This window comes from Lactuca serriola, chromosome 8 (genome assembly GCF_051521515.1).
Source record: "Lactuca serriola cultivar US96UC23 chromosome 8, Lser_US96UC23_V15, whole genome shotgun sequence".
NCBI lineage: Eukaryota > Viridiplantae > Streptophyta > Magnoliopsida > Asterales > Asteraceae > Lactuca > Lactuca serriola.
In genome coordinates, this window is record NC_136415.1 from 110,913,075 (window position 1) to 110,930,828 (window position 17,754).

At 35.4% G+C, this 17,754-nt stretch overlaps 1 protein-coding gene across 2 annotated transcripts; it reads left to right on the forward strand.

Moving 5' to 3' along the window:
• Positions 1-271: 271 nt before the first annotated feature.
• Positions 272-2,162, forward strand: LOC145070555 (transcription factor PCL1-like). Of its 2 annotated transcripts, none has more exons than XM_079017495.1 (2): positions 272-1,485; positions 1,764-2,162. In XM_079017495.1, exon 1 carries the CDS (start codon positions 468-470, stop codon positions 1,440-1,442), a length of 975 nt encoding a protein of 324 aa, XP_078873621.1. In that variant the 5' UTR covers positions 272-467; the 3' UTR covers positions 1,443-1,485; positions 1,764-2,162. The 2 variants fall into 2 exon arrangements, with proteins under 2 accessions (XP_078873621.1, XP_078873620.1); XM_079017494.1 differs by having other exon boundaries at positions 273-1,485; positions 1,779-2,162.
• The last annotated feature ends 15,592 nt before the right edge of the window (positions 2,163-17,754 follow it).

Genomic DNA, 17,754 nt, shown 5'->3' on the forward strand with positions numbered 1-17,754 from the left:
TCATTTTTTAAATCAACCCGTATAATATACGGATCTCACACCTAGTAAAAATAATATTTTTAACCAGTGATATAATTCCAAAATATTTTAGATCAAAGTCTCGATTTTTTATAAACCAGGAAAACGAAATTTACCATTTTACCTATGTCTTAATTAAAAAAATAAATAAATATATTTTTTTTTAAAAAATAACAATTTGAACGATCTAACAAAATCAAAAAAATATCTAATATTGGGTAAGATAACCACGCTGGCATCTAGATACTTCAATCCTGTCTGGAATCCAGATTGTGCACTTTCCCCTTGCACTTTACCCTTTTTTCCCCTCGAAAATATCTACCTCAGTTTCCAATCATTCACACGTGACCTGATCAAATTTCTCCAATCTCTGAATCCTACCTCAGAAATTGTTATCCAGGGCGTTTAATTCGTTGAAATCGGTTCAACTTGCTTACCAATTTATTGCTATGGGAGAGGAAGTCAGAATTACCGACTTCGATGTCAGCGGTGGAGATGACGACGACCGAGTTTCGGAGTGGGAGGCTGGGTTGCCGAACGTCGACGACTTGCCGTCGTTATCACAGTTGCTGATATCGGCGGAGATGGCATCGGCTTTCAGCATCACACCGGGGCCTCACCGGAGTATGATTGACGTTGACCGCGCTTCTCGTAACACAATTTCAAGTCTCCAAGGGCAATCGCAACAAAATCAGGTAAATAAACATACTGATTTTAAGTCGTTTAGTGATGATAGAGAAGAAGAAATGGTTGTGGAAGGCGAGGAGACCGTCGATCTGACTCCAGACGGTTCCGATTCGAGGAAACTACGGAGAGTTGATAGCGGCGGCGCTAGTGGTGGAGCTGGAGAGGAAGCTGACTCCGCTTTGCGAGCCGATGATTCTTCCACCAAGTCGTTGAAAAGGATTCGTTTGGTTTGGACGCCGCAACTGCACAAGCGATTTGTGGAGGTTGTTGCGCATTTAGGAGTGAAGAACGCTGTTCCTAAAACGATTATGCAGATGATGAACGTTGAAGGATTGACGAGAGAGAATGTCGCCAGTCATTTACAGAAGTATAGGCTTTATGTAAAACGGATGCACGGATCATCTAACGAAGGGCCATCTTCTTCCGATCCTCTGTTCGCTTCCGCTACTGTTCCCAAGAGTTTTCACGATTCCGGTGGCAATGGCGGCGTTGGAAATAGAAATGGTCACTCTCATGTTCCCATTCCAATGCCATACCCACAGCAGATGGTGCCTTTGGCCTACCCACCGCCGCAGATGGTACCCAATCGATCAGGTGGTGGCGGAAGTGCATATCATCAGGGTTTCTCCCCTCATTCACATCCGTATAATATGATGATGCAACCAAGAGACTGGTCTGGAAACAATTTTGGTTCAGTTTCACCATTTCACCAAAGTAGAACTCCTAATGATAACTAGAAATTCTATCCCCGATTTTGGATAATTATCTAAGCAAATAGAGGTGAGATTCTCGTTTTATTTTGTACATAAAAATTGGGTCAATTCACTTTCTTTATTTACCTTTTTCGTCACTTATCTGATTCATAATTCAAGAAATCAGTCTGTAGGTAGAAAATATCAACTTTGATAGATCAACACTTCATTAAAACTTGGTTATAATTATACTTATACACCAACAACACGCTTAGATTAAAAACTTTCAGAGTACTTGTCAATAACATTAGCAATTAGCTACTAAGGCTGTGATTCTGTGAACTTTAAATATAGATTTATTGGTAGACTTGTGCCTTTTAGGTGGAAGACTTGCAAAATCTTTTGAAGATGAAGAGATGGTGTAAATGTGATTTGGGGTTAAGTCATGAACGTAATCTAAAACTCTCCGGTTGCATTGAAGAAGAAGACAACAGTTGCTGCCACATGATTGCCAAGGACTGTTTGGTAATTTCCTTAGTCCTAACCCAATATCTACTCAATTGCCCTCGCACCGGTTTCAAAATTTGCGACCATTGGTGTTCTGTGATTTACCTCTTACTGGTCGGGTGTGGCTTGAGACCATTAAGTGTACAATTTAATTTCTCATTTTAAATATAAACTCAATAACTATGAGAATTGTTGCCATTGTAATTTTAGTTTTTGGTAGATTGAGTTATATGGTTATAAACTTTGATTATTCCATTAGTAGTTATTCCCTATGTTTTTTTTTTCTCTAAGAGAAGAAAGAAACTTTAGAGGTTGATGTTACCCCAATTTGTCAAAGGCTTTGGGGCATATATAATACTCTTGGAGTGATCGAGTCTTTGCTTGAAATTAGGGGTGTTCGTTTGGATGGATTGGTTTAATCCGATCCGATCAAGTGAATCCAAATTAAATTCTGTTTTTATAACGTAGATCCAAATAGTCCAAACTAAATTCAAATCCAATCCGATCCGATCCAACCAAATTATAATTTGGTTGGATCGGTTTTTTACAATTCGATTTTCAAGAATCAAGACATTTCAACAAATATATAACTTTAGTATTAACTTACTCTATAATATAAACTAAAAAATATTGTTTAATTAGTTGTGAATTAAAACTTATAAATAACTATCAAGAAAAATATATTATAGTTTACTATTTTATAGACAATTTTTTTTATAAGAAATACAAATTAAAATATTATAATAGATGAAAAGTTTTAATATATTAAAAGAATAATTTAGCAAATTTATAAATTATTAAAGTTATATATTAATAAATTTCAATTCGGTTTTTTTTGGACTATTCGGTTTTTATTTTATAAATAAAAAACAATCCAAAATAAAAATTCGGTTTTTGCTAAAAACCAATCCAAAAATCTGAATATCCGAACCAAATAGTCCGATCCAAATTGTCCAATTGGAGAATTCAGTTTTATCCAAATAGTGAACACTCCTACTTGAAATGGCCACAAGATGCGTGAACTTGTGTTGTTATTCTCTCACACTAAGCTACTTGCTTAAGCTTGTAGCGAATTTAATTTTGTTGCCACGTATTTTATAAACAAACTTCATCTTCTACTCTTCATTTCTTCACCCTAGATCATTACATGAAGTTCTCGTGTTCTCCATAATACCAAACATGACTATTTTACTTACTTAGATCTTTTAGTTGCCTTGCTAAGTTGCTAAACTCGGAAGAAATTATACAATGTTAAATCTAGCATTTTTATTGGGTTTCAATGGTTTGGTTATTGAGATGTCATTTCTTTAGTGTTTTTTTTATAGTTTAGACTTTGGCGTATTATTATTGTTAACTTAATGAAAGACACCAATTGCTCAATTCTTCCCCTTTGTTAGTCGTGCTGGTGATTTTAGTGTCACCATGTCATTTTAAGTAACTAGAACTAACATGTGAGCTAAGGGGCTTCATGATTTGTACTCTAATATATGTACGGGCTTTGTGCGGAGTGCACACATGTATAAGATCGAGCCAAAAGTCAGTTCGGCGACTAGTCGGGGGTCCGGGGGCAGTGCCCCCAGGTCTGGGGTTTCCAAAGGAATTAATATTACTTGCTTCCAAAGCAACTAATGACGGTCCAACCCTAATGAAACCCTAATCGTGTTTAATATATAAACAACTCTTCCTTTCCACAAGGAGACGACGTTCTTTAGCTCTCGTTTTTCATCACACATTCACAGAATCTTTTAGCATATTGGCTTACGTTTTCTGTGCCTAGAAACGTAAGTGTCCACTTGGATTATCCTAGGTTGAATTTCTTGTAACCCAGGCATAGGGTAGAAATATCAGTTCGGAAAGTGATATCACGATCCAAGTTGGTATCCAGATCTTCACCACAAACTCTAAATTTCCCAACAATCTGTGTAAAATGTGAACGAATCAACCTAGTCGTAAAATATTTGGGATAGACTCATTAAATGTTTGAATTGAAATCAATTTTAAACAAGCCTGAGCCAACTCAAGCTTAATATTAAGGCTGTTTATACAATGCGTTCAAGCTCAAGCTTGTATTACCAAGCTTGATTATGGTTGTGAGCCTAAATGAACCTACTTATATAATATAAAATTTCCTTTTTTATTTTTATGTATTAATATAAAAAAAAATTAATAAGCACCATTTTAGAAAATTTGGGTAGCATATACAAGTCGAGCCCAAGCTGAGCTCAAGCCCGTATAATTCTTCACAAGCCGACTTCTTGCTCAGTAATGTAAGGCTCGAAACAAGTTGAGCTCGAGCTCAACTCAAACTCGGTTGGACCCAAGAATTATCTTTTGTGGGGGCAATTTTTTTTAGCACATTTTTCTGAAATCAGTTTTTGACCAAATTTGTTTATTTGATGTAAATTTTAAACCATTTAGATTATTAGATCCAAACAAATTTATATATTATCTAAGATCTTTAGCCTATTTAAACAAAATATATGAAAACAAAAAAAAAAAAAAAAATGCATCTCCTACATAACTACTTAGCTGGTGGGTAAACTGTTGGTCGATGTTTTTAATATGTAAATGGAAAAGTGTAAAGGAATTTATGTAGATTCACGTTTTCTACATGGACCGGTAGTAAAATTTTGTAAGTTCGGTGTGGAATATTAGATAGGATAAAGTTTGAAAGGACAAGTTACAAACCTTTTAGTAAAGTTATAAATTTGTTAATTATGGTTATTAATTTTTGTGGGACAGCTGCCCACAAGGTCCATTGTAGGTCCAGCCCTGTTTGTATATGTAGAGAAAGAAAAGAAAGTCGGAGTCAAAATAGCCACCCTCACGTGGGCCATATGTGTGTTTTGTGTAATTGTGTGCGACTGTGATAGATTAAATATGTGTAGAGCAAGAGAAAGAATTTGAAGAGAAATTGAGTCAAAAGATGTAGAGCAAGAGAAAGAATTTGAAGAGAAATTGAGTCAAAAGAGCGTGCCTCACATGGACCATGGCTTCCCGTGTTTCAAATACAGTCCAATTCTGCTACCATTAAGGCATGTATCACATGAACAAAAGAAATGGTTTCAGACTGGTCTAAAAGAACAAACGAGTTAGAATCTGTTTAAAAACAGGTTGGACCGGAAAAGGTCCGGTCCTAAAACTGTTTGGAACCGGTCCAAAAAATAGCTCATCCGAGATTGGCCTTAAAAAAACATTCCAAGACCAATTTCGAGAAAGATAGAAAGCCAAAGTTTATATACATATCATTTTTGTGTAGAAAATGATTAAACTAGAAAAAAAAAAACATAAAACATAACATAAATCAAGACAACGGCAACGATGGTGACAGAGCTCTAACGATAACGGCTAGCAACAACTACTCGTTGGAGAAGGAGAATGAAGAAGTGGTGGACAACAGCGGTTCCTTTGTATAAGAATAGAGGAGCGGCAGCAACGATGGTCATCGAGTCGGAGGCAGATGAGGAGTCTAGAGAAAAGTAGCGAGAAAGAAAGAGGGCTCAAGTTGCGGCGGGCGGAGCTATTCCGACTAACTCAGAAAATAGATCGGAAGAAGATGCAAGTTAAGGAGAAGGCAAACGAGGCACTAGAAGAAGCGGATGTAAGAGCTCTAGTTTGGTATCAGTGACTGTTTTTTTATTTAGGAGGAGAAAAAAAAACAAACGAAATGAATATGAAGCATAATGAAGGCAAATGTGTATTTCACATCAACCTACCTTTTTTAATATTCATCAAGATCGTATTAACCATCAAGTTAATCTCATTACAATTTAATAATATTAGTGATTAAATTTAAGGATGAAAATTACACCTGACCCAGTGGGGAATCGGGTTGACCCGCCTCAATCAGGGACGGGTATTCCCTGCCAAAACAGGTACCGGTACGGGGCCGGGAATCCCCATTATGCTAAAACCAGGGATGGGGTCGGGGTCGGGTATAACAATCTCCAACCCACCCCGTCCCCCACTTTGATGTGTGTGTGTGTGTGTGTGTATATATATATATATATATATATATATATATATATATATATATATCGATCATTTATTAAATTTGAATTAAATTCACTAAATAGAATTTATCTATATTAAACCATTAGAGATAGAGGCCATATACTAAATTATGTTCTCAATTCCAAAAGTTCATCAATCGTCACTTTGTTCGTCAATCTGTATACCAAATCGATATTTTTTAAACTTTATGATTGATGTAAACAGAATCTGTTTATGGCATATGGTTTTGATCACTTATTAAACTTGTTTTTTTTGTGTAATTTGACTTTATTATGTTGATATATTGGGGATGGGTTGGGAATGGGCCAGGGATGGATGAGAAAAAGCCCAAAATACAAAGGGAAATGATTTTATTCCCCGCATCCGTCGGGATAAGGATGAGGATAGGGACGAAATTAGACACTCGGGGATGGGGACAAGGATGGTCAACCCCGCCCCAAACCCGCTCCATTTTCATCCCTAATTAAATTATTCTATTTGAACGAATTCTAGATAACATGTTGTCGATCCATAAAATGCCACAACCTTTACATTTCATATAAAATTATAGAATGGGTTTTCATTCAATTATTGAATATATATTATTTAAACAATAATCGTATAGATTATTATTTAAATAATAATCGTATAGATTATTATTATATAAATATTAAAGATTTCAGCATGTGCACATGGTAATCACCAAGACATTGATGGCGTTGTTTAGGTCATTTGCAGAATTTAAGGCAAATTTTGCCAATTTGGCTGTATTTGCAACTATTTCAGTTCAGTGCGGTGGGTGAAAGTTTACAAAAATCTTACTTAATTAATTAATATTTTTTATAAAATATTTAAGATTAAAATTAAAATTAATTTATATAACATATATTACAAAAAACTCATTAAGACATTCTAATGGACTCGTTGGTGAACATTATATTTCATTTAGTTGTACGTCTAACTAAATACAAAATATATTACATAAATAAACTACAACACTAAAAAGAATATATATATATATATATATATATATATATATATATATATATATATATATATATATATATATATATATATATATATATATAATCATTTTATAATGTTTAAATTTCGAATTCAAATTTAAACCCGAAGGACACAGATATAATTCATTGAACTAAGTACATTGTAACTCTCACGATTGGTTTTTTTCAAATTTGAAACCACAAGTTGGTTTACTTCATCAATAAAAATAAAAAAGCTAACCAAATAACTAAGTTTTCTAAATAACCAAATAACCATGACTCCTTGAATGAAGAAAGTAACAGGGCAACTCATGTGGCTTGTGAAGACTTATAATGCAAGAATGAGAAGCACACACTCAAAGAAGATAAGAAAAAAAAATGCAAGCCTAACTTACAGTTTAAAATATTTTCGTTTCATAAGGCATTTCAATATTCTTCCTTCAAAATTCACTCAATCCTAAAAAAACAAACACCTTTGTCTCAACTAAAAAACTTGAAAGTATATATTATTTTTGTTTATTTTCCTTATAAAAAAACATTTACTCTCAAGTCGGTTCTTTACAGAATAGCATTGTACTTTTATATAAACCATTGTTATAAATAACTAATCATTTAACACTCAATTTCATTCCAACGGAACAAACCGTTTCATCCTCTCCTCTAATTCAAGATAACAACCTTACATGATTTCAACTTCTTTTCTACAATAGAAATGTTTAATATCACCATCATCGCACAACCCATAACATTATCAAATACCATAACAAGGTGATAAGGATTCAGATCGTGTACATCTGGGTTGTTACAAATCCCTCTTTCTCAGGTTTTAAAGAAAAGTATTTAGTTGTAAGCCACATAGAAAAAAGTGTAGCCCCTTTTGGGTAGTTCTTCCAACTAGTTGAAAAAGAAATGTTTGTTTCGTGATCCTTTTGTATTTTAACCATTTCTTGAGCATTATTAGTCATAACATGTAGCTTCTTCACCATGCCATAACTATCAAGATATATCCAAGCATCTTTATGAAAGGAAACTTCCATGTCCCTTATTCTCTAAAAAGCCCTAGAGAAATTTGTAATGTCCCAAATATCAAAGCAAGTTTTTTTATTTTTAAATAAAGGTAATCATGAAAATCTCATTCTCAAAAAGAGTAATAAACAACCATTTGTTTGGTTTAACAAATTATAATAAAAACCCAGAGTAATAAGATAGTGAAATAAAATAAGTGATAGTCTCCAAAACATATCAATGTATGTGATGCAATCAAACCATGTCATTCCCCTTGCTGCCAAAACAACTTAAAACATTAAACTTTAACAAGTAAGCACAAAGCTTAAATTAGTTCCAAAAATACAACATACACATGTGAATGTTATGATATCATCATGGTCTTACACTTACTTTCGTTGCAGCCCCAATGTACTCTTTCCTATTATGGCTCCACCATAGTATTTCATACAAGTGATATGGCCCCACCATAGTCCTTCATACAAGTGTTATGGCCACACCAGAGTATTTCATACAGAAGGTCACAGAGTATTTCATACAGAAGGTCACGAAGTCAATCAATCATGCATTGATACCTAATGTCCTACATATTATGGTGAGAAAACTCAACTGATGCTAACAACTGCAATCTCACAATCTCAGAGGAATAGATAACTAAGAGGAACCACCTACAATATAACAGAGGTCCAACCTTATTCTATAGCTCAAACCCAACAAGTTTGACCTAGAAGTCAAACTAGTTAAAAAATCAACGGTCAACGAGTCGTCAGGGCCGGTCCTAGGGTTCAAATTCCCAAGATGAGCCGAAAAAAGGCCCTTAGGCCTTAACATGTAATGAATTAAATAAATAAATTATATAAACTAAAGTTTTTTTTAGTATCGATGTACATCGTGATGATGCATTCAATCGTTACATTTAGTAGTTTCTTCCGTGTAAACTTAAATGTACAACGTCAACAAGTTCAACCATTTTCAACACGGTTTCATGGCTTGTGACATATAACATTGAATTATAAGTGTACAAAGTCTTTTTCTACACGAATTCATTTGATAATTGAGACTAATCACCACCGTCTATTAAGCGGTGACTTTATTAAATTACTATATTTGGTAGTCTTATGTAACTACAATTTTTAATAGGAAGAAGCCTCAAGTTCATCTCATATGTATACAACGTCAACAAGTTCAACCATTTTCAACGTGATTTCGTGACTTGTGACGTATAACATTGAATTATAAGTCTACAAAGTCTTTTTCTATACGACTTCATTTGATAAATGAGACTAATCACCATCGTCTATGAAGTGGTGACTTTATTGAATTACTAAATTTGGTACTCTTATGTAATTGCAACTTTTAATAGGGAGAAGACTTAAGTTCATCTCATGTATGATAACTACAAGATCATGACAAGTATTACAATACAATAATAGTCAAGTTCAAATTTTCCAACAAAATCATTATCAATTTTTGTTGCGTGTAAGTCTATAAATCTTTCTCAACCACAACAACTGAGCAAAGTACTCAATTACAAGTCTAAAACCTTCTTAACAACATCAAGAGTTTAAAATAGCAATAAAGTTTCAATATTGTTGCAAAAACAAGCATTTTCATTTATGGTTTTCTATTACAAATTTCAAAAGGATGTATCAATAGTGAAAAGCAATCAACTTATCACTTTTTTCATAAAAAGAAAGAAATCAACTTATCACTTTTGTCATAAAAAGCAAACATAGTTGTGAAACTCAAAAAACAAAAACAAGAAAAGATAATTTGTTCTAGACCTTTCATAAATTTTCATTTACATACCTCAAAAAAATTTATGATTTAATATTGAAATTGGTTGATATAAACACTCAATACGAGAAAGAAGAATAACAAAATATATGTTACATTGCGATTAACTTCCTTCCCTTTTCCCAATTTGATCATTTAGGTTAACCAAAATTCGATAAATATCAAAAATAAATAATGCAATTGACATGATTACAAGAAGAAACTCGGTATTAAGCCATTACAATCACCTCATACACTCCCCCAAAAACTTCAAGAAATGATAATCTTTTAATAAAACAGATAAACACCAACTATAAGTATTAACAGTAAAAAAAATGTACCTAAGTAGTCTTTCCAGAAGAAGATGATTTCCGCGGATTTACAATGTTGCTAAACTAGAACAAAAACCCAATTTTGATTCAAGGTTGCTAAGCTAGAACAAAATGAAAAGTAGAAAACTATACTGGAATATCGTTGTAACGTCCCAAAATACAAGGTAAAATTTTTCATTTTTAAATCAACCAAATCATTAATCTATTACTTCCAAAAGATAATCAAAGTAGTGCATGTATTTCAAAATAACATCAGAGTACTAACAAAATCATAAGTGCGGAATCTCCCGTGGATGCGATGGAATCATGCCGGACCCTTCCCTTTGGAACCAGAAGTACTTGAAACATTTAAACATAAAACCATAAATACAAAGCTTAACAAGTTCTCCAAAATACCACATACCATATATATAACATTGGGTCCCACACACACAACTAATGGGCTATGCCCACATAACGGGCCTCACCCAACATCATGATCCCTGCCCAACATAACGAGAACCGCCTAAGACAATGGGCCCTGCTCAACATACACATAATACTCACAAAGACAATCTAGCATCCTACATAATACATGATCCTATGGAAACCGGTGAAATCTTCGATACCGAAGTGCAGCTCCCAACGAGTGAGCTCATGTGACCCAGGATTCCGATGAAATCTTCATTATGCTAAACACAAAGGATCATGGTAACTTTGTGAATAATAAAGCTTTTAACACTAACTCTATGGACCTTGATACAAGTTTATGACCGATCATGGCTAAGGAGATTCAACAATTAAGACAAATGATCTCAAGCGTTCCTGGAGTAGTTGAGTCTATACCGGAAGTATCCCCCACAAGCCACATGATCTCAAGATTTGCTCCCGCAATAGCTTATACCGAAGTCCCAAAGAACTTCCAAACGCTCAACATGAAGCCGTATTATAGGACCGCGAATCCTTAGGAGCATTTGGCACAATATATGGAAAGAGTGAAGATCATCCCCATTCCCACACACCTGAAGGAAGATTGCTTATTCAAGGGTTTTGGTTCGACCCTCATAGGATCGCCTTAAAAGGGCTTCTTAACATTCCTCCTTACTCTATTACTTCTTTTTCTCACTTAGTTAATTTGTTTAACAATTAATTTTCTTGTAGTAGAACATCCGAAAAGATCATTAGTGATCTTTATCGAGTGGTTCAAGATCCTAAGGAATCCCTTAGGACTTTTGTGAACAGGTTTGGCAGAGAAGCTCTGAGTATCCCCAACATTGATATGACTATTGCAGTTGAAGCCTTTAAATGGGCTTAAAAAGGACTCTCCTTTCTATAAAGACCTTGTAATGACCCCATATAAGAGAACGTATGAGGTCCGAAGCAGAGCATTAAGATTCATAAGGCTCAAAGAAGATAAGGAGATCCAAAAAAGGAGCAACCCACCAAGCTCATACGATCACCCCAATAGGAAGGGTGACTCCTCAGCACAAAGATCCTACAAATATAAACCATATTCCAAACCTGTTCATCATAGGGTTAATGTCCTTGAAGATGAAGGGGGAGGGGGGCAGAAGAATTTCCTACGATTACTGACTACTGCTTTTCTGCAAATATTTCAGGGATAATATTTGCTATGCAGGATCTTGGCGACAAAAAAAGATGGCCAAGGAAGGGAGAAAAATCCACCACATGGAAAGACAAATCCAAATGATGTGCTTACCATGAAGACTTTGGTCATGTCACATAGGATTGCATAGCTCTCAGGAAGGAGATCAGCTACCTCTTAGGAAGGAGACACCATGGAAGTCAACATTGATGACATGGTAGTCAAGTCAAAGAAAGCTAAAGACCATCTCAAGAATCTTGAAGAAGCCTTCGACATACTGGATAAGTATAACATGAAGCTGAACCCCTCCAAGTGTCACTTTGGAATGAGATCAGACAAGTTTCTTGGGTACATGGTGACCAAAAGAGGAATTGAAGCAAATCCTGAGAAAATCAAAGTAAACATTGATATAAGATCCCTATCCTCAACAAAGGGTATTCAAAGACTAACATGAAGAGTGGCAACCTTAAACAGGTTCATCTCAAGATCCTTAGAAAAATGTAAACCATTCTACGACATCTTGAAGAAAAATAAAAGGTTCGAGTGGACTAAGGAGCACGAAGATGCTTTCCAAGAACTTAAAAGATACCTAAGCTCAACACCTCTATTGGTAAAACCATTAGATGGGGAACCACTTCTTCTCTACCTTTCAGTATGTTCAAACACGATGAGTGAAATCTTACCAAAGGATCTTAAATGGGACCAACATCCCATATAATATGTAAGTAAAAGTCTCTTGGATCCTAAAACCAGGTACTCTCACCTTGAAAAACTTATACTTACACTAGTAACTGCTTCCACGAAATTAAGACACTACTTTGAAACACATCCTATAAATGTAAGAACTAATTATTCTATTAAGAATGTTATAAGAAAACCAAAAATGTCAGGGAGGATGGAAAACTCCGTGAAGCTAAGCACATACAACATCAAGAATGAACCAAGATCCGCAATAAAAGGCTCAAGAAATGGAGGACTTTATGGCTGACTTTAGTAATGATCTACAAGCTGAAGTAGAGACAGAAACTAAATGACTTCTAGAAGAAGAAAACACAAGAAGATGGACACTATTCATAGATGGAGCATCAAACCAAAGAGGAACTGGACTAGGGATCATACTAAAGTCGCCACAAGGTCACGTCCTACCTTAGGTAGTCAGTTGTGAGTTTTACGTAACCAATAACGAGGATGGATACAAGGAACTAATCAGGGGACTACAACTAGTCAAGTATCTTCAAATCAAGGATCATTAGGTATATTTCGACTCCTTATTAATAACTAACCATTTTAATGGATCCTATGCAGTAAAATGAAAAATACCAGTGGAGGGTCGTTAGCCGAACAGGTTTCATAGGAAACTTAAATCCTCATTAAAAGTATATTGAAATATAAAGTAACTAAATTTTTTATAAATTCACAATCTTAGTTACTTAGGAAAAGTGTGAATATGGTGCTAATCCAAGAAATTGCACATTGTACCTTGTTGGTCGTTAGTGGAGCGTGTGTGGTTAACCGGCACACTAATATGGGACTAATGAAGGATGGCAGTGGGTAGATTGTAGGTTATCATAGATCAATGGAGCATGTGTGGTCAACTGACACATTGATTAGGTGATAAATGACTTCAAGAGTACCAAGCTAATTTGCATGGTTATTCACACCTTGTTTGTGATCCTCGATATCCCAATCACAAACTTGAAGGGCATAATCGAGATTAAACATGACATTGAAAAGTTTAATGAATCTCAAAAGATCTGGGAGTTTCATTTAAAACCTAATTCGTTTAAAATTTTCGTTTTCATGAAGGAATTGGTAAATCGTCAGTTACCTACCGACAAATAGATTGCAATTGGATTACGGCATCCCTCTTCCGGATTATAAATTATTGTGTCGGGTCATAGCCTTAATATTTCATTTGGGTGTTATATTAAGGATTGAATCAACTAACTTGAATTTCTCCCCTTGTAGATGTCTAGTTTTGACAATTATGGTCTACCTTATCCTTTTGGAAAAAGCTTTCCTCATGAAGATGATGTTTCACGTTTCGATCGAGGAACTAGAAATCATTCTTTACTTCCACCGTCTCCTCAAATAATTCTTCATGACCCACATGTTCGTCGACTTGAAAATTTCAAGGTCACTCAAGCCTTATTGGCCAATAAACAAGAAGATGGAAATTTTGTATGTGCTCACGTATTGGGGATGAAGTTGCATATTTAGTTATTGACAAGTTGGGAATGTTAAGTGTCGTTTTCCCAAGAAAGTTGGTTGTTGACTTGGTTCTTCAGTCACTTCCCGAGTTGTATGGTCAGTTTGTTAAAGACTACTATATGATAGATCACGACGTGACCCTTATTGATCTTACATATTTGCTAATTGTTGCTAAATCAGCAATGATTTGGCGCACTGGTCAAGTAAATTTGATTGGAAGATCTACATCCTAAATTTCCATGGATATAGACAATGACATAGACATCCCAGAAATGATTCCTTCTCCTAAGGGAAAGGAATTGGCCATGGTCAAAAGATTTGACCATAAGAGAAAAGCCAGTTCTGAGATAGTTTCATGCGCGAATGCCAAAGAGTCCACTTGTTTGAATTGCTATTTAAAGGGAAATTGGAAGCGAAGCTACCCTGACTACCTGAGATATCTAAGAGAGGGTAAAATCAAATTGTATGGTTCTACTCCAGGTAATTCCACTATCTAAATCTATTAAGTTCCTATTTATAGATTCTTAATACATGATGTGATAAGATTGCATTTTGATGTTTTGTAGGATCGAAGAAAAGAAAGGAAGCTTAAAAGGAAGAGTGAGCTGAGTCTGGTCGCGAAGAGATGGATTTTGATCGCATGGTTTGATGATCAGATTTTTGAGCTACTATTTAGGAGTTATGATAGATTGCTTAAGAATACTTCGAAACATAGTTTTATTTTTATTTGCATTGTAAGGACAAGTTCAAGGAATGCTATTTGAATGTGAGACTTCAATTCCAGGGAATTATCTTGTAACATTCTCAAATGGAATACTTTGTAATATCATTGGCCAATTCTCTGTGACTTTTGTGTTGGATTAGGTGTCTAAGCCCATAACTATAATTGGTATGTACTTGACCCGATAGTAGCATGGTCCTTTTGGGTTGCCTTCACCAGAGCAATTTGATAGGATTGATATTTGAGAAAGAGGTTATCTGTGATTTATTAATATATTATAAGAATAATATATTAATTGAGAAATCATATTATTTAATTAATATTGATCAAGAATTAATTTAGTGATCAAAAGAGACTGATTAAATTAACAGGGACTAATTAAGTCAATCAGTAATAGTTATAGTTTGGGCTAATGATCCATATTGATTAGGATGGACTAATTCTATGTGGGAATCCATGAAGAGTTAGTTCAAAGGGCTTATCATATGGATTATTGGATTAAAGGCCCACGAAAGTGAATTAGGGTTTATAAGTTAGACCCTAGGAATTCCACACTATAAAAGTAATCCCTAGACTCCCAAAATCGACACTTGTGATCATAGATGAAACCCTAGCCGAATTGGGAGCTTCATAACCTCTCTCTCAAAGTCATTCTCGTGCTTTTGGTGTTTGTGAACCATTTAAGGCATCACACTTGGGGTGATAAGCTCTTGAAAGGCCAAGTTCTACAAGCTACATAAAAAAGGTATTCATCTAACTAGTTTTTTATGTTGTATATCTCAAATTGCATGCTAGCTAGAGTATATGCTTTGGATAATATGAAGTTGCATGTATAATTAGAGAAAACTTAGATCCAAGGGATTAGTGTTGTATGTGCACCATATAAGTGTTATAGTACTCAAAACCTATTAGTGGTATCAGCGCTTAGGGTGTTTTCTGTTATATTGATGCATTGGTAATTGTTCAAAGCAAGGAAATCGTTTTTTTGGGAATCTGCCTGATGACCACGATGTGGTCATAGTTACTAGGACGTGGTGACTGTTCAGTGGGAAGATTTTCAGTTTTTTGGTGTAACAACCCATCATTTTCAAATCAACAAAAGTCAATAAAAATCAAAATCTCTAAATAAAAATGAAGTTTTATTTATTTGCTAAGTTATAAGGGCTAAATATTGATTTAATATATATCAAAATAATTTTATGATATAAGTATTTTAAAGTTGGGATAAAAACTCACTTAATCGAAAACTCCGAAATTGAGTTAATGTAACAACCAAAAATTTCAACCAATTTAAAACATTTTACTTCATTCAGAAACCATTAAGTTCATACATCTAGTTTTCAAAATAGTTTAAACATCAGAGTATCCCCCAGAACCATATCACATAAATCATAAAACATGAGGAGTGGTACAATCATGCCTTCGCCTTGCCACGATCTCCTAAAGCACCTGAAATAATATACCACAATTGTAAGCCCGAAAGCTTAGTGAGTTTCCCCCAAAGTACCCATACTCACATAAACATACGCATACAACAAATAACAACTTACTACGGGTCCAATCAACCTTCCGGTTGGAATACCCCTGGCCCTCAACCATCGGGTTGGAATGCCTACATACCACGAGCCCAATCATCCTACCGGGATGGGATACTCTCAGCCCACAACCATCGGGTTGGAATGCCCATACACCTATACGTATAACAATAACTACTGTGGGTCCAATCATCTCGCAAGATGGAATATCCCAGGCCCCTCAACCATTGGGTTGGAATGCCAACATAATATGATTCCAACCATCCTACCGGGATGGAATACTCCTGGCCCACAACCATCGGGCTGGAATGCCCCACTCCCTATACATACAGTAACTACTACTATTATGGGTCCAATCATCTCGCAAGATGGAATACCCCAGGCGCACAACCATCGGGTTGGAATGCCAACATAATATGAGTCCAATCATCCTACCGGGATGGAATACTCCTGGCCCACAACCATCGGATTGGAATGCCCCACACTAACAAACATGCACACATAATAGGCAACCACATAGCACTCTACAGAACCAACATACTAGGGCCCTATCATCCTACCGGGATGGAATACCCTCTGCTACTGCTCAACATACATAACCCACATGTAACCTCCTACCAGCGTACATAAGGCAAGACCAACTACCGATCTATAAATAACCACTACCCAACTACCAGGGCGCTGATCCGACAAAACTAGCCGTCACTTAACTATCCATTCCTCTGGGATACTAAGCTAACAAAGCATATCCTCATATCATTATCCTATCTGTTGGATTAATGTCTAAGTCCATAACTATAATTGGTAAGACTTGACCCGACCCGGCATGGTCCATTTGGGTTGCATGGCATCATGCATTTGGATAGACTATAATGAGAGAAATAAGACACTTATGGTTATTAATATATTATAAGTTCTAATATATTAATAATAAGAATAATAAGATTATTTAATTAGTATTGGTCAAGAATTAATCTAGGATTAATTAAGTGATCAAAAGAAGACTAATTAAATATATGGGTTGATTGTGTAAATCATCCATACTTGTATAGTGGGCTAATGCTCCATGGATAATCAAGTTGGGCTAAAACCCATAGGATGGTCCATGGATGCTCCATGGTGTATTTGAACCCATGGATCCAAGGAAATGGAAAGTCATGACAATTAGGGTTTACCCTAATTGTAACACTATATAAAGATCTTATTCTTGACAAAATCGGCGACTAGTATCATTCTAGAGAGGGCTAGCCGATTTCATGAAGTGTAGATTTCTCTCAAGTTATTCCAAGTGTATTTGGTGTTGTGTGAACCATTTGAGGTGTCACACTTGGGGCACTAGGCACTCAAGTTTCATGAAGACTTTCTACATCAAAGAGGTATGTATTCTATCTTGTTACATTCATTGTTTTTGTATGCTAGATTAGGATAATACCTTGGAAGTTCTTATTTGCATGTATAATAGAGAAAACATAGATCCAAGGTATTTAGGGTTGCATGTACACTTAGGAGTGTTAGAATGCTCAAAACCCAACACTATCTACCAGGATACTAGCAAGCATATCATCACATAACGTAACAAGCTCTAAACAACAATTCAAAGGGCCGGCCTTGGTGCCTTAGACCCTTGAGTACAGTGAGGATAACTCACCTTGCAACTGCCGAAATCCTGCAAGTCTCTGACTGCTGAC

Bases quoted from the DNA above. Each gene is read 5' to 3' on its own strand.
- LOC145070555 (XM_079017495.1), top strand. From the start codon at position 468: ATGGGAGAGGAAGTCAGAATTACCGACTTCGATGTCAGCGGTGGAGAT.